This window comes from Castor canadensis, chromosome 12 (genome assembly GCF_047511655.1).
Source record: "Castor canadensis chromosome 12, mCasCan1.hap1v2, whole genome shotgun sequence".
Taxonomy (NCBI): Eukaryota; Metazoa; Chordata; class Mammalia; order Rodentia; family Castoridae; genus Castor; species Castor canadensis.
The window spans coordinates 54,749,980-54,768,576 of record NC_133397.1 but is presented as its reverse complement, the minus strand read 5'-3'; the positions used below and the strand labels follow the sequence as shown (position 1 = coordinate 54,768,576).

At 35.6% G+C, this 18,597-nt stretch overlaps 1 protein-coding gene across 11 annotated transcripts in view; it reads left to right on the top strand.

Moving 5' to 3' along the window:
- Wdpcp (WD repeat containing planar cell polarity effector) overlaps positions 1-18,597 on the top strand; it is a 373,249-nt gene that overhangs the window by 285,158 nt on the left and 69,494 nt on the right. For 9 of the 11 annotated variants that reach the window (XR_012439706.1, XM_074049846.1, XM_074049840.1 and 6 more), the window contains one exon: positions 10,412-10,574. The exons of the other annotated variants lie outside the window; for them this stretch is intronic. Coding sequence is in view for 8 of the 9 variants with exons in the window: in XM_074049846.1 (XP_073905947.1) it covers positions 10,412-10,574 (163 nt within the window). In the remaining variant the exon portion in view is untranslated. The remainder of the gene's footprint in view (positions 1-10,411; positions 10,575-18,597) is intronic. 11 annotated transcript variants of the gene reach the window in all.

The window sequence follows — 18,597 nt, the reverse complement described above, 5'->3', positions numbered from 1 at the left end:
TGGGTCTGTGTCCTTTTAACTTGAAAGACTTTACAATATAATTGCTCTGTAAATATCAGAATTTTCTAAATATTGTGCAATGTACACAAAGAACCCGTCAAATGACTTATCTTGTACTTATCAACTTGTTTATTTTTATGCCTCCAAAAAGCTGTAGTTTTTAACAAGAGCAGCTGCTACTTTGTAAATATTTTAATGGCTTCTGTTAAGTAGAGCTGTCAGTTTAACAAACAATATTATAAAAGATTTTCATTCTTCCATGTGATTGCACATCTTGAAATGTGTTTTACTCCGAAAATCCTTTGGAGATTTTATACTGGAAGGGATAAAGGCACAAAGCCAACAAAAGAATAGATTGATTTGTAGAATAATGTATAAGATCACCAGAGAAGTGGTGCCATTCATTTCAGAAGACGAATGTATAGCAGAAATAAGTTCTCTTAACTCACTTCTCTCCTTGTGAGTTAGGCAGCTTGTTGAAATGGAACAGCACTGGCTTTATGCCAGACGTTTCAGGTATGAACCTTGATTCTTGCCATTTAATAGATACTGGTTTAGAGCAAGCCAATTAACCTCTTTTATCTGTAGTTTCTGTATCTGCAAATGAAGTAATGATACCTACCTCACAGGGCTTGCAGGATCATTACGAGAATTAGAGATAATATATGTAAATGGCCTAACTCAACAAAGGTGACGATTATTTGTCTGTCTTACCTACCTACCTAGCAACCAGGAGTCTACCAGTCATTCTTTAGTCTTTCTCATTTGCATTTTTATCCACCAGCTTATCTCTTTTTTGTCTATTTCAAAGAATTCAAAGTGATAAATATTTTTAGAGGTAACCTAATTTATCACTTTTGTTGAACGAATGAGTAGATAGAAGCTCAGAGAGATGAAATGACTTGTCCAAGATCATAGGTAAAAAGAAATCAGACCTTGGTCTCCTGAGTTTTTCACTATTTTCCTTCGTACTGAGAAATGAAATTTGGCAAGGCAGTTCTATCCTGGGTCTGAAGCAGTATGTATATGATAGGAGAGAGAAAAAAATAAAGCAAGAGATAAGAAAGGGAAGAAGATTAAAGAAAAAGGGGTAAAGAGAGCTTTCCCTTTTTGTTCTAGAGAAAGGTGCAGCAAACTTTTAATAAAGGGTCAGAATTTTAGGCATTGCAGTTGTATGCTCTCTGTCTCAACTATTCCACCTGAATATTGTTTACGTATTGTATAAGGCTGGCTTTGCACTGACATTTTGATTTCGTGTAATTTTCACATCTAAGACTATATCACTACTTTTCCAACCTCTTGAAAATGTAAAAACTACCGTTAGGTCGTGAGCCATGAGAAATCAGATGGACGTGTGTGTGGTTAGTGAGGTGCAGTTTGATGATCCTGTCCTACAGCCAACTTGCAGGCTTTAGGAGTACAAGCCTGTTGACGAATGGAACAGATACTCACCCTTGGTGTTATGGAGAAATAGGATTTTATGGGAACTGGGATGAAGAGGGCAACCCCATTTCTAGCTCAGCAGATTTCTGCTCTTAAGAAATTGAGGTCAAATGCTATCAAGTCTTCAGATTTTTCAGAAAGAAGCCAAGCCTCTTAGTTTTTATGAGAAATTTACCAATTTTTGAGTGTTGGTTATTCAAAATAATTTTTAAATAGCATAGGTGAAACATCTGTAAAGTGAATTTGGTACATGGACTACCAGTTTTAAATTTTAGTTCAAGAAAATTAGTTCAAAGCAAAATTCTAGGTAATTCATGGTTTCTGTCAAGTTTTCAATAATGGATATAACTACCACAGCAAAGATCAATAAGGGAATAGAGGACTTCAACAAGACCATAAGAGGATTAAAAATGAAAGATACACAGAATTCTTACCCAACAAATGCAGAATGCAGATTCTTATCCAGTACTCCCAGAGCATTCTCCAGGACTGAGCACATGAAGGCCAGAAAATAATTTCTTTTTCCTTGCAGTGCTATGGATCAACCCCAGGACCTTAGGCATGCTAGGCAAGTGCCCTACCACCGAGCTACATCCCCAGCTCTCAAATAAGTCTTTCTAACAAATTCAAAACATTTGAAAATCTTTATCTATTCTAATCACAATAGAATGAAACCAGAAATCAATAACAAAAGAAAAACCGGAAATTCACAAATACATGGAAAGTAAATAACACTCAACCAATGGGTCAAAGAAGAAATCACAAGGGAAATTATAAAACCTCTTGAGACACACATACCTAATCCTATGGGATGAACTAAGAGCAACGTCAAGAGTTTAGCATTGCTTAACCGGTGCTTAGCTTAACATGACCAATGAATGGATAAAGAAAATGTACTATACAGCTACAATGAAATACTTTTCAGACATAAAGAAGAATGAAATTATATTGTCTGCAGGAAAGTGAATGGAATTGGAGGTCATCATTTCAAGCAAAGTTAGCCAGAATGAGAAAGACAAATATCACATGTTCTCTCTCATATATGGAAACCAGACCTAAAAGGATGACTGGCATGAGTATAAAATCGGTCTGTTTGAGCAAGGAACCAGAGGAAGGGTATAGGGATAAAGGGAGGGGTACTGGGGGAAGGGGAATATGATCAAAGTATTTTATATGCATATATGAAAAGAGAATAATGAATTATATTAAAATTGTTTTAAAAGTGGGGAGGGGATAAGAAAGAATAATAGGGTAAATGTTCTCAAAGTACATTATATGCAGGTACAGAAATATAACAATGAAACCTCTTAGTGCAATTACTATGTGCTGAAAAAATTTTAAATAATAAAAACAAAAGAAGAAAAATCTCAAATCAATAGCCTAACTTGACACCTGAGAAAAAGAGAAAAGAGAAGCTAAGTCCAAAGTATCAGAAGGAAGAAAATGCCCAAGATGAGAATAGAGATAAATGAAATAGAGAATGGAAAAACAAAAACAAGTCAATAAAATTTAAGAGGTAATTTTTTAAAAGAGCAACACAATTGACAACCTGTTAGCTAGATTTACCTATGGGGGAAAAAAAAAAGACAAGATTCTGTTAAAATCAGAAATGCAAGAGGAGGCTTTACAATCAATACTACATAAATAAAAAGGATTATAAGATTACTAAACAATTGTATGCTGACAAATTTGGACAACTTGTATAAATGGACAAAATTCTATAAACATAGAACCTACCTAGACTGGATCATGAATAGAAGATCTTCACACCTACAACTACTAACAGGATTATTCAGAAACCAAAACCTCTCACCAAAGAAAAGCCCTAAACGTGATGAATTCACTGTAGAATGCTACCAAAAATTTAAACAAAAATTAACACCAATGCTCTTTTTTTTTTATTCATATCTGCATACAATGTTTGGGTCATTTCTTCCCCTTCCCCAGCCCCCTCCCTTACCCCACCCACCCTGTCCCTCTCCCCCCCACCCCCTCGATACCTGGCAGAAACTACATTCCTTAAACTTTCCGACAAAATAGAAAGGGAAGGAACACTGCCTAACTCATTTTATAAAGCTAATATACTCATCTCAAAACCAGACAAGGACATGTCCAAAAAGGAGAACTACAGGCCACTCTTCTTAATGAACTTTTTTTTATTCATAAGTACATACAATGTTTGGGTCATTTCTCCCCACTTCCCCAACCCCCTCCCTAACACCCCTATACCCTCCCTCTCCCTTCCATCCCCTCACTACCTGGCAGAAACTATTTTGCCCTTATTTCTAATTTTGCTGAAGAGAGAGTATAAGCAATAATAGGAAGGAACAAGGGTTTTTGCTGGTTGAGATAAGGATAGCTATACAGGGCATTGACTCACATTGATTTCCTGTGCGTGGGTGTTACCTTCTAGGTTAATTCTTCTTGATCTAACCTTTTCTCTAGTTCCTGGTGCCCTTCTCCTATTGGCCTCAGTTGCTTTAAAGTATCTGCTTTAGTTTCTCTGCATTAAGGGCAACAAATGCTGTCTAGTTTTTTAGGTGTCTTACCTATCCTCACACCTCCCTGTGTGCTCTCGCTTTTATCATGAGCTCATAGTCTAATCCCATGGTTGTGTTTGCCCTTGATCTAATGTCTGCATATGAGGGAGAACATACGATTGTTGGTCTTTTGAGCTAGGCTAACCTCACTCAGAATGATGTTCTCCAATTCCATCCATTTACCACTGAATAATAACATTTCGTTCTTCTTCATGGCTGCATAATATTCCATTGTGTATAGATACCACATTTTCTTGATCCATTCGTCAGTAGTGGGGCATCTTGGCTGTTTTCATAACTTGGCTATTGTGAATAGTGCTGCAAAAAACATGGGTGTGCAGGTGCCTCTGGAGTAACCTGTGTCACAACCTTTTGGGTATATCCCAAGAGTGGTATTGCTGGATCATATGGTAGATCAATATTTAGCTTTTTAAATAGACTCCAAATTTTTTTCCAGAGTGGTTGTACTAGTTTACATTCCCACCAACAGTGTAAGAGGGTTCCTTTTTCCCTGCAGCCTCCCCAACACCTGTTGGTGGAGATGTTGCTAATGATGGCTATTCTAACAGGGGTGAGGTGGAATCTTAGTGTGCTTTTAATTTACATTTCCTTTATTGCTAGAGATGGCGAGCATTTTTTCATGTGTTTTTTTGTCCATTTGAATTTCTTCTTTTGAGAAAATTCTGTTTAGTTCACTTGCCCATTTCTTTATTGGTTCATTAATTTTGGGAGAATTTAGTTTTTTAAGTTCCCTATATATTCTGGTTATCAGTCCTTTGTCTGATATGTAGCTGGCAAATATTTTCTCCCACTCTATGGGTGGTTCTTCAGTTTAGAGACCATTTCTTTTGTTGAGCAGAAGCTTTTTAGTTTTATGAAGTCCCATTTATCTATGCTATCTCTTAGTTGTTGTGCTGCTGGGGTTCCATTGAGAAAGTTTTTATCTACACCTATTAATTCCAGAGTATTTCCTACTCTTTCCTGTACCAACATTAGAGTTTGTGGTCTGATATTAAGATCCTTGATCCATTTTGAGTTAATATTGGTATAGGGTGATATACATGAATCTAGTTTCAGTTTTTTGCAGACTGCTAACCAGTTTTCCCAGCAGTTTTTGTTGAAGAGGCTGTCTTTTCTCCATCATATATTTTTAGCACCTTTGTCAAACACAAGTTGTTATAGTTGTGTGGCTTCATATTGGGTCCTCTATTCTGTTCCACTGGTCTTCATGTCTGTTTTTGTGCCAGTATCATGCTGTTTTTATCGTTATTGCTTTGTAATATAGTTTGAAGTCAGGTATCGTGATACCTCCAGCTTTGTTCTTTTGACTGAGTATTGCCTTGGCTATCTTTTTGATGTGTTGTTGAATTCAGTTTGCCATTATTGTATTGAGGATTTTTGCATCAATGTTCATGAAGGAAATTGGCCTATAGTTCTCCTTTTTGGAGGTGTCTTTTTCTGGTTTTGGGATAAGTGTAATACTGGCTTCATAAAATGTGTTAGGCAGTTTTCCTTCCCTTTCTATTTCGTGGAACAGTTTAAGGAGGGTTGGTATCAGTTCTTCTTTAAAGGTCTGATAGAATTCAGCAGAGAATCCATCAGGTCCTGGACTTTGTTTTTAGGGAGACTCTTGATTGCTGCTTCAATTTCATTTTGTGTTATAGATCTATTCAGGTGATTAATTTCCTCTTGATTCAGTTTTGGATGATCATATGGATCTAGAAATCAGTCCCTTTCTTTAAGACTTTCAAATTTATTTGAATATAGGTTCTCAAAGTAGTCTCTGATGATTTCCTGGACTTCCATGGTGTTTGTTGTTATCTCCCCTTTTTCATTCCTGATTCTGCTAATTTGGATTTTTCTCTCCTCATTTTAGTCAGGTTTGCCAGGGGTCTGTCGATCTTGTTTATTTTTTCAAAGAACCAACTTTTTGTTTCATTAATTCTTTGTATGGTTTTTCTGGTTCTGTTTCATTGATTTCAGCTCTTATTTTTATTATTTCTCTCCTATTTGTTTTGGGATTTGCTTGTTCTTGTTTTTCTAAGAGTTTGAGATGTATCATTAGGTCATTGATTTGGGATCTTTCAGTCTTTTTAATATATGCACTCATGGCTATAAACTTTCCTCTCAGGACTGCCTTAGCTGTGTCCCATAGTTTCTGGTAGGTTGTGTTTTCATTTTCATTGACTTCCAGGAACTTTTTAATTTCCTCTTTTATTTCATCAATGACCCATTGTTCATAAGCAATGAGTTATTTAGTTTCCAGCTGTTTGCATGATTTTTGTCTTTACTTTTGTTGTTGAGTTCTAGTTTTATTGCATGGTGATCAGATAGAATGCATGATATAATTTCTATTTTCTTATACTTGCTGAGGCTTCAAACAAAATCAAATACCTAGGTGTAAACCTAACAAAAGATGTGAAAGACCTCTACAAGGAAAACTATACACTTCTGAAGAAAGAGATTGAGGAAGACTATAGAAAGTGGAGAGATCTCCCATGCTCATGGATTGGTAGAATCAACATAGTAAAAATGTCGATACTCCCCAAAGTAATCTACATGTTTAATGCAATTCCCATCAAAATTCCAATGACATTCATTAAAGAGATTGAAAAATCTACTGTGAAATTTATATGGAAACACAAGAGGCCACGAATAGCCAAGGCAATACTCAGTCAAAAGAACAATGCAGGAGGTATCACAATACCTGACTTCAAACTATATTACAAAGCAGTAACAATAAAAACAGCATGGTACAGGCACAAAAACAGACATGAAGACCAGTGGAACAGAATAGAGGATCCAGATATGAAGCCACACAACTATGAGCAACTTATCTTTGACAAAGGAGCTAAAAATATACGATGGAGAAATAGCAGCCTCTTCAACAAAAACTGCTGGGAAAACTGGTTAGCAGTCTGCAAAAAACTGAAACTAGGTCCATGTATATCACCCTATACCAAGATTAACTCAAAATGGATCAAGGATCTTAATATCAGACCCCAAACTCTTAAGTTGATACAAGAAAGAGTAGGAAATACTCTGGAGTTAGTAGGTATAGGTAAGAACTTTCTCAATGGAACCCCAGCAGCACAGCAACTAAGAGATAGCATAGATAAATGGGACCTCATAAAACTAAAAAGCTTCTGTACATCAAAAGAAATGGTCTCTAAACTGAAGAGAACACCCACAGAGTGGGAGAAAATATTTGCCAATTATACATCAGACAAAGGACTGATAACCAGAATATACAGGGAACTTAAAAAACTAAATTCTCCCAAAACTAATGAACCAATAAAGAAATGGGCATGTGAACTAAACAGAACTTTCTCAAAAGAAGAAATTCAAATGGCCAGAAAACACATGAAAAAATGCTCACCATCTCTAGCAATAAAGGAAATGCAAATTAAAACCACACTAAGATTCCACCTCACCCCTGTTAGAATAGCCATCATCAGCAACACCACCAACAACAGGTGTTGGCGAGGATGCGGGGAAAAAGGAAAAAACCTTACCTCTAGAATCAGAGAAGACAACAAAGATGGTTGCTCTTTCCATCTCTATTTAATGGGGCAATGGAATGTATTAGCCAGAGTAACTATGTAAGAGGAATAAAAAGCATTCAAATCAAAAAGAGGGGAAAAAAGTATTGGTTTGCAAGTTACATATCTTACATGTAGAAAATCCAAAATTCCACTAAAAATTGTTAGAAGAAGCAAATCCAACAAAATTGCAGGATACAAATCAGTATGTAAAATCAGCTGATTTTTGTACACTAATGAGTAATCAGGAAAAATAATTATGAAAACAATTATAATTGTAATTGTAATACTCTCAAAAAGAATAAAACAAACCTAACCAAGAAGGTGAAGACTAAAAAACATTGTTGAAAGAAATTAAAGACAGCTCAGCACTTGGAAGGCTGAGGTAGGAGGGTCCCTTGAGTCCATGAGTTGGGAGACCAGACTGGACAACACAGCAACAGCCAATCTGAAAAAGAAAGAAAGAAATGGAATGACCTCCCATATTCATGTTGAAAGACTCAATATTGCTAAATGTCAATATTACCCAAAGCAGTGTACAGTTCAGTGCAATTTTCATTAAAATCCCAGTAGCATTTTTGCAAAAATAGGAAAATCTATCCTAAAATTCATGTGGATTCTCAAGGGATGCTGAACATTCAAAACTAACTTAAAAAAGAACAAAGTTGGAGATCTTAAACTTGCTGATTTAAAAACATACTACAATTAGTCAAAACACTGTCATCCTGGTATAAAGACAGACATGTAGATCAAAGGAAAAGAATGGAACTGAAAACCAAGAAATAAACCCTCAGGTGTATAGTCAAACAATTTTCAATAAGGATGTCAAGACCACGAATGGACAAAGCACTGTCTTCAACAAGTGGTGCTAAGAAAACTGTATATCCATATGAAAAAGAGTTAGATCCTTGTCTTATACAAAAATTAATTCCAAATGAATTAAAGACTTAAATGTAAGACCCAAAGTATGAAACTCCTAGGAAAAAACAGAACAGCTTCATGAGGGCTGGTAGGGTGGCTCAAAGAGTAAGAGTACCTGCCTAGCAAACATGAGGTCCTGAGTTCAAACTCCAGTAACGGCCACAAAACAAACAAACAAACAGAAAAAAGAATTCCTTCATGACATTGAGTCTGGCAATGATTTCTTGGATATAATGACAAAAAACATAAAAAAAAATTAGACAACTGGGACTATATTAAACCTAGAAACATCTGTGCATCAAAAATACAATAAAATACCAGCAAAGTGAAAAGATGACCTATTGAGTGGAAGACAATAGTTGTAAATAATCTGGCAAAAATTAATATCAAAATATGGAAAGAATTCCTACAACTAAACAAAAAACAATTAGAAACGTGAAAAGGACTGAAACTGACATTTCTCCAGAAAACATATACAAATGACTGGCAAGCATATGAAAAGATGCTCACACTCACTAATCATTACAGAAATGTAAATCCAAACTACAATTAAATATCACCTCACACCCATTAGGATGGTTACATTAAAAAAACAGAGAACAAGTGTTGGCAAGGATATGAATAAGAAACTGTGCACCTGATGGGATCATAGAATGTTGAATAAAACCAGTATGACATTTCCTCAAACAGTAAAAATACCTTAAAAACAGAACTACCATATGATCTGGCAATCCCATTTCTGGGTATAGATCCAAAAGAACTGAAAGCAGGGTCTTACATAGATATTTGTTCACCCATGTTAAAAAAGCACCATTATTCATAGTACCCAGGAGGGGGAAGCAACCCAAATATCCATAGACAGGTGAATGATACAATGTAGTGTATACATACAACGGGATATTATTCAGTCTCAGGAAGAAATACAATCACATACCATTACATGGATAAACCAGGGGGTATTATATTTAGTGAAATAAGCCAGTAACAAAAAATACCATTTATATAAAATATCTAAATTTGTCAAGTTCATATAAACAGAAAATAAAATTGTGGTTATCAGTCGCTATAGTAGTGAGGTGAAAATGATGAATTGTTAATAGGTGTTTGTTTCAGTTTTGCAAGATGAAAAAGTTCTGGAAACATGCTGTACGGCAATGAATACATTTAACAGTCCTGAACTGAACACTTAAAATTAAGTTATGTGGGCTTCTTGCCACAATTAAAATTTTTCTTTAAAATATAAACCAGACACACTAGGGTCCTGAGAATGTTTTGGGTTTTTAATAAGGTTATGTTTCTCACAATAAATACATTTTTTCCCTGTGTTCCAAAGAATTTTTTAAAACAATGCCCTATCAAATTTGAGAGGATTTCTCCAGACATTTTTATACATCTATATGATATGGTAATATATATATCCCTAATACTTAATCATGCTAACTGAAGCATGGGGTATAGCTTAGTAGTAGAGTAATTGCCTAAAACATGCTAGTCCCTGGTTTCAATTTTACCATAATCAATCAATCTATAAATAAACATTTAAAAATAATGCTAATTGAAGTAAACATTGGACAAGATATTTTCCTTTCTTTTTCATATGAAAGAGTGTTATAATTCATTTCTACATTATTCCAAGATAACTGGCTCACAACAACAAGGAATATTTGGTTAATAAAGTACTAACAAAAGTACTATGAATAGGCAAGGCATAAATGAATTTTCAAAAATCTTATCTTGAAAACATTCATTATTATGTTATCAAACTCCCCTTGCTGAGGTCAGGGTAAGAATGACAGAAGTCATAAGGGACTGGTACTACAAGACTTCCATTGTGTCTACAAAGCAAATTGACAAAACCAAGGAAAAGTTCCACTGGGATCTGTGAGTTTTTCTGTCACCTTACTTATAAGGGAGTCAGCATAAATTGTATTTGTATGCAACTCATATCTTAATCATTTTTTACAGAACTCCTGGGGCCCTTGGACAGAGGGGATATGCTAAGCGAAGCTTTTGTTGGCCTGTCTTTAGCACCTCAAGGGGAAGAATCATTTCCAGATAATCTTCCTTCCTTTAGTTCACTCCACAGACATATTATTCAACAAAAAATACTGAATGACTCTTCTAACAGGTAAGATACGTTGAACTGAAATTGCTCCATAAAAGAAAGTATTTAGTATTCAATACTTTAAATATTCCCTGCTCAAATACAACTGTAGCTAAGCGAGTATATTAGCAAATGAAAGGAAAAAGTACACATTCTAATGGCTAACTTTGTAGTAGTTAGGTCATACAAGAGCAGTCATAATGCAAGCAGAAGTGAATATAAAAAGAATAATTAGATGAATGCTCTTTTAGACCAAAATGAAATTTCTGCTTGTAGTGTGCTTTTTTGTTTTCTTGTATCTTTTTTTTTTCTTTTGTCCTGGGAATTGAATCCAGGACATCCACATGATAAACAAGTGCTCTACTAAGCTGAAACTCTAGTCCCGCTTAATAATGTCTTCAGAAATGCAAAGGTTTGAAAATTTTGGTGAAGCCCAATTTAGATGTCTTTTCTTTTACTGATTGTGTTTTGTGCTGTTTTTAAATTTTTCAACATTTTTAAACTATTTTATTAGCATACATTAATAGTACACAGGGGTTTCACTGTGATAATTCCATAGGTGCATCAATATCCGTTGAACACGTTCACTCCCTCTATTATATTCCCTTAAATCCTCCCCCCTCTTATCTCCCCTTTTTCAAAGTGTTCAGTGGGTTTCACTATAATATACTTCAGTCCTCTTCACCCCCCCCAGTACCCTCTCCTTTCCCCTTCCCACTGGTCCCCCTCAGTCCTTTTACAGTCAAGTCCCATTATTATTATTTTATCATCATCACCATTATTGTTATCATCACCACCATCATCAGTTTAGGTCTAGATTGGATATTAGTAAAAACATGCAGTACTTGTCTTTCTGAACTTGGCTTCTCTCTCAACATGATGATCTCTAGTTCCATCCATTTTCCTGCAAATGATGTTTCATTCTTCTTTATGACTGAATAATACTCCATGGTGTATATACACCATATTTTCTTTAGCCATTCATTAGTTGTTGGGCACCTAGGCTGATTTTACACTTGGCTGTTATGAACAATGCTATTATAAATATGGGTATGCAGGTATCTGTCTTGTAAGTTGATTTATACTGCTTCAGAAATATGCCCAAGAGTGGTTTAACAGGGTCATAAAGTAGGTTTATTTTCAGTCTTTTGATGAACTTCCATACTGATTTCCATAATGGCTGCACTAGTTTACATTCCTACCAACAGTGAATGAGGCTTCCTTTTCTCTGTGTCTTTGCCAGCATTTGTTGTTATTTGTTAACTTGATGATAGTCATTCTGATTAGGGTGAGATGGAATCTCAGTGTAGTTTTGATTTGCATTTCCTTTATGGCTAAAGATACTGAACAAATTGTATTTACTAACCGTTTGTACTAATCCTTCTGAGAACTTCCTGTTTACTTTAATAATTGGATTATTATTCTTTTGGTGTTTAATTTTTAAGCTGTTTATATATCCTGGACATTAATTCTTTGTCTGTTTAATAGCTGGCAAAGATTTTCTCCCATTCTTTGACATGTCTCTTGATTCTGGTAATTATTTTTTTTTGATGTGCAAAAACTCTTTAATTTGATGATATTCCATTTGTCTATTCTTGCTCTTATTTTCTGGGCAATTGAGTCCTATTCAGAAAATAATTGCCCATGCTTATATCTTCCAGTGTTTTCCCTATATTTTCCTGTTGCAGTTTCAGTGTTTCACATCTTGTGTTAAGATCTTTGATCCATCTTGAATTGATTTTTGTATAGGGTAAGAGATAAGGATTTAGTTTCAATCTTCTGCACCTAGATAACTACTTTTCCAGGTACCATTTGTTGAAGAGGCTGTCTTTTCTCCAGTGTATCTTTTTGGGCTTTTATCTCAAAAGTCAGATGACTGTTAAAGGAAATGCAAATCAAAACTACACTAAGATTCCACCTCACCCCTGTTAGAATAGCCATAATTAGAAACACCAACAACAGGTATTGGCGAGGATGTGGAAAAAAAGGAATGCTTATACACTGCTGGTGGGAATGTAAAGTAGTACAACCACTCTGGAAAAAAATTTGGAGGCTTCTTAAAAATCTAAACATAGACTTACCATTTGATCCAGCAATACTACTCTTGGGGATATACCCAAAGGAATGGGACACAGATTACTCCAGAGGTACCTGCACACCCATGTTTATTGCAGCACTATTCACAATAGCCAAGTTATGGAAACAGATAAGATGCCCCACCACTGACGAATGGATTAAGAAAATGTGGTATTTATACACAATGGAATACTACTCAGCCATGAAGAATAATGAAATCTTATCATTCACAAGCAAATGGATGGAACTGGAGAACATCATCCTGAGCGAGGTTAGCCAGGCCCAGAAGACCAAAAATCATATGTTCTCCCTCATATGCAGACTTTAGATCAAGGGCAAACACAACAAGGGGATAGGACTTTGATCACATGACAAGGCTAGTGTACACAAGGGAGGTATGAGGCTAGATAGGTAACCCAAAAAAAAAAAAGATAGTATTTGATGTCTTCAATGCAAAGGAACTAAGGCAGAAACTTTAAAGCAACAGAGGCCAATAGGAGAAGGGGACCAGGAACTAGAGAAAAGATTAGTTCAAGAAGAATTAACTTAGAAAGTAACACATACATGCATGGAAGCAATACTAAGAATCTCCCTATATAGCTATCCTTACCTCAACCAGCAAAAACCCCTAATCCTCCTTATTAATGTTCATACTCTCTCTTCAACAAAATTAGAGATAAGGGCAAAACAGTTCTTGCTTCAAAGCGAGGGGGTGGGGGGGCATGAGGTAGGAAGTGGGGAAAAAAGAAGGGGGGAGTAATGACCCAATCATTATATGCACATTTGAATAAAGGAAATTTTAAAAAGTCAGATGACTGTAACTGTGTGGGTTTATTTCCGGAACTTCTGTGTGTCCATTGATGTTCATGTCTTTCTGCCTGTACCATGCTGATTTTTTGTTTTGTTTGTTTTTTACTATGGCTCTAGAGTATAATTTGAAGTCTCACATCCAACATTGTTCTTTTTGCTCAGGATTGCTTTTCCTATTTGGGGTCTTTTATGTTTCCATATAAATATTCAGACTGATTTTTCTGTTTCTGCAAAGAATGACAATGGTGGGAATTTCATTGAACCTGTAGGTTGCTTTCAGTAGTTTGCCTTTTTCACAATAGCAGTTGTGCTAAGCCATGAATGTGGAAGGTCTTTTCACCTTCTGATGTTTTCTTAAATTTCTTTCTTTAAGGCTTCATAATTTTCATTATAGAGATATTTGACCTCTTTAAATTTATTACTAGGTATGTTAGTTTTTGAGTGTATGGTGAGTGGAATTATTTTCCTGACTTCTTTCTCAGCCTGTTCATTATTGGTATATGACAGAGCTATTGATTTTTGTGTGTAAATTTTATATCCTGCCACAGTGCCAAAAGTGTTTTGAAAATTCACAAGTATTTTGGTGAATTCTTTATAGATTCTTATAAGTATAAGATCAAATCATCTGCAAATAAGGATAATTGACTTCTTCCCTATTTGAATATTTATTTTTCTTGCCTTATTTCTCTGAATAGGAATTCCAATGCTATATTAAGAGTGGGGAGCCCTGTATAGCTATCCTTATCTCAACCAGCAAAACCCCTTGTTCCTTCCTATTATTGCTTATACTCTCTCTACAACAAAATTAGAGATAAGGGCAAAATAGTTTCTGCTGGGTATTGAGTGGGGGGAGAGGGAGGGGGCGGAGTGGGTGGTAAGGGAGGGGGTGGGGGCAGGGGGGAGAAATGAACCAAGCCTTGTATGCACATATGAATAATAAAAGAAAAATGAAAAAAAAAAAGAGAAGAATGAAGATGGCAGTGAACCTGAAGACAGATAAATAAAAATGACCCCACCTGAAGAACAGAGGAAGACATTTTTTAAAGTGAACACAAGCCAGGTGTGGTGGTGCACATCTGTAATCCTAGCATTCAGGAGGTTAAGGCAGGGGTTCCTGAGTTTGAGGCCAGCCTGGGTTGTAGAGCAAGACCCTGTCTCAAAATAAAATAAAATAACCAGAAAAAAAAAAGAGTGGGGAGAGTGGACACTCTTTCCTCCTTCCTAAGAAAAGAGGAAATGATTTAGTTTTTCCCTGTTTAGTATGATGTTGGCTATAGGTTTGTCATATATAACTTTACTATATTGAGGTATGTTCTTTCTGTTCCTACTTTTCTTCAGAGCTTTTATCGTGAAAGGATGCTGAATTTTGGCAAGGACTTTTTCTGCACCTATTAAGATGATCATGTGATTTTTGTCTTTTATTCTGCTTATGTGCTGTATTGCATCTATTGATTTACATACGTTGAACCAACATTGCATCCCTGGAATGAACCCAACTTGATCATGGCATACGGATTTTGTGTGTGTGTGTGTGTGTGTGTGTGGTAGTACTGGGGTTTGAACTCAGGGATTCATGCTTACTAGGCAGGTACTATTCCACTTGAACCATGCCTCCAATCATTTTTGCTCTAGGTATTTTTTTTTTTTTTTTTTTGCCAGCTAAAGCCTCCTATTTTTAGGCTTCCTGCCCAAGATGACATAACAGGCAGGTACCACCACACCAAATTCTTTTCCATTGAGACAGGGGTCTTCCCAAGTTTGTTTGTTTCTCCAGGCTGGCTTAGAACAATGATCCTCCTGATCTCAACCTCCCATACAGTTTGAGGTGACAGGCATATGCAATTGCACCCAATTATTAGTTGAGATGGAGTCTTGCTAACTTTTTGAATGGTGATCTTTCCTATCTCAGCCTCCCAAGTAGTTGGGATTACAGGTATGAGCCATCAGCACGTGGCTGATATATGATCTTTTTAATGTGGTTTTAAATTCAGTTGTCAAGTTTTTAATTGAGAATTTTTGTGTTTATGTTAATCAAAGAAATGATTAACAATATTCTTTTATTTGTTTTTGTGTCCTTGCCCAGTTTTATTATCAGGATAATACTGGCTTCATAGAATGACTTTAGTAATATTCTTTCCCTTTATAGTTCATGGAATGGGTTATGAAGCATTGCTGTTCTTCTTTAGAGGTCTGGTAGAATTTGGCAATGAATTCTTTCTGGTAGTGGGCTCTTCTTTGTTGAACTCTATTACTGCTTTAATCTCATTGCTTGTTATAGATTTAAATGGTTTTTATGCTCTTGTTTCATTTTTAGTGGGCAAATGCATTTAGAAATTTATCCATTTCTTCTGATGTGTGTGTACATTCCAGTTTCTTAGAATAAAGGTTTTCAAAGTATTCCTTAATGATCCTCTGTATTTTATTGGTATTTGTTGTGATATGTCCTTTTTTCATTTCTGATTTTATTAAGTCTTTTCTCTCCTTCTTTTGGTCAGTTTGGCTAAGGGTTTATCAATCTTATTTATCTTTTCAAGTAACCAACTTTTTGTTTCATTATACTTTGTATTGATTTTTAGTTTCCATCTCATTAATTTCTGCCTGAATCTTTATTGTTTTTCCCACTGCTAACTTGGTGTTTGGCTTGTTCTGGTTTTTCCAGGAGCTACTTACTCAAATAAGTAGCCTAATGTTACACCTGGGTTTTTTGGTTTTTTGTTTTTTTTTTTATGTATAAGTGCTCATAGCTATAAACTTCCGCTTAGCACTGCTTTTGCTATATCCCAGATATTCTGATACATTTTGTTTTCATTTTCATTAGATTCCAGGAATTTTTTAAGTTCCCCCCTTATTTCTTCTATGACCCACTGGTCTTTTAACAATATATTGTTCAGTCTCCATGTGTTTGAGTACTTTCTGTAGTTTCTTTTATTGTTGATTTCTAATTTTATTTCATTGTGGTCAGGTAGAATATAGGGGGTTATTTCACTTTTTTTATTCTATTTGTTAAGACTTGCTTTATGCCCTAAAAGTTTCAGGGGTTGCTGAGAAAAATGTGTATTGTGCAGATGCTGGTCGAAATACTCTGTACATGTCTGTAAAGTCCAGTTGGTCTAAAGTGTCTACTGATTCTGAAGTTTCTTTGTTAATTTTTTTGGGGGGGTCTGGATGCCCTACCTTGATGAGAGTGGGATATTGAAGTCTGCTACTATTATTGTGTTGGGGTCTATCTTTGTTTATAAATCCAGGAGTGTTTAATTGGGTGTGCCAAGTTGTGGTGTATACATGTCACCAATTGTGATTGTCTCTTATTGTACTGTTCCCCTTATTAATGTGAAGCAAGCTTCTTTGTCTCTTCTAATTTTGGTTTGAAGTCTCAGATATTAGAATAGCTAGCTCCTGTCTGCTTTTGGAGTCTATTTGCTTGGAAAATATTTTTCCATCTTTTTACCCTAAGATAATGTTTGCTTTTGTCAGTGAGATATATTTCTTATAGGCAACAAAAATCATGTCTTGCTTTTCAATTCAACCTGCCAATCTATGTCTTTTGATTGGAGAATGGGGACCATGAGCATCCAGTGTTAATATTGAAAGATAACATATTTCCTGTAATTTGTTCTTTTGTGGTGTTTGCTACTTCTCTAATCCTCACTGGCCAATCTACTTGTCTAGTGGGATCTATTTTTTACTGTATTTTCCTAACTGTGTTTATCTTCCTCTTCTGTTTACAGGATTCCTTCAAGTATGTTCTGAAGTGCTGGTTTAGTATTCATGAATTCCTTTAGTTTTTGTTTATTGTAGAAGGTTTTGATTTTTCCTTCAATTATGAAGGATAGCTTTTTATGGATAAATTAGTCTAAGCTGAGAGTTATTTCTTTCTGGGCTTGGAATATATCTCTCTATATCTTCCTTGCTTTTTGGGTTTTTGTTAAAAAACCTGCTATTTTTCTGCCTTATAGTTCATGGAATGTGACTTGTTGCTTCTTTCTTGCAGCTGTCAATATTTTTTCCTTGTTTTATATATTTAGTGTTTTAATATATTTAGGTGTGTTTCCTTTCTGATCTTGCCTGTTTGGTGTTATAAAAAGCCTCCTGTACCTGGATGACCCAATCTCTTAAGACTGGAAAATTTTTCTGCTATTATTTTGTTAAATATGTTTTCTAGATTGTTAGCCTGTATCTCTTCTTCTTCCATATCCATGATTCACAGGCATGGTCTCTTGTCTGTATTCTAGAGGTCTTGCATGTTCTGGTCATATTTTCTTATTATTTTGTCTTTGTCTTTGTCTGATTGAGTGACTTCTTCTATCTTTGATCTGCAATACTCTATTTCCAAATTCTATTAGTAAGGCTTTCAATTGAGTTTTTATTTGGGTTGAGTTTTTCATTTCCAAAATTTCAATTTGATTTTTTTTTTTAGGATTTCTATATCTTTATTGGAATCCTCCTTAATATCCTGCATTGTCTTATTTCATTGATATTTAATTCTTTCAGGTGTTTATTTGCATCATTGGATTCATTCGGGTGCTTATATATATGTCCTCTTTAGTTTTGTTGACAGTTCTTATCACTGTACTTTGTTCATTGTTTGAAATTTCATCTACTTCACTATTGTTCAAGTCTTTAAGTATTGAATTGGTCACTTTTGGAGGAGACATGTTGCTTTATTTTTTCATATTACTTTTGTTTCTGTTTTGGGATTTACACATCTGAGGCCAAGTGGCTAATCAGAAGTTTTAATCACTTGTAGACTTTCAGTTAAAATAGTCTCAGTGGTCAGGACAGTGTAGTGGCCAAGTCGAGATACTATTTCTTACCACTAGACTGGGGGTTATAGCTCAGTAGCCAACCATTTGCTCAGAGCACCTGGCCTGATCCCTATCCCTGCTCAGATCAAGGTAAACTAGCTAGGGTCTCTTGTAGAAGGTTTAGTTGTCTGCTTATGGGCTTCTTCCCTACTTTGTGTACTGGGAGCTGCTGTTGGCTGAGAAGGTTCTCACTTATTCCACATGCCCCCACTGACTGGGAGAGAGATGAGAGACCTATGCGCTCCACATCCCTACATACCCTGTCCAGCATATCACCTCCTTTTGTGAGGAAGGCTATGTAAGTTCTGTGATTCATAGAGTCTGCTTTTGGGCCCTCAGTCCCAACTGTTGGAAAA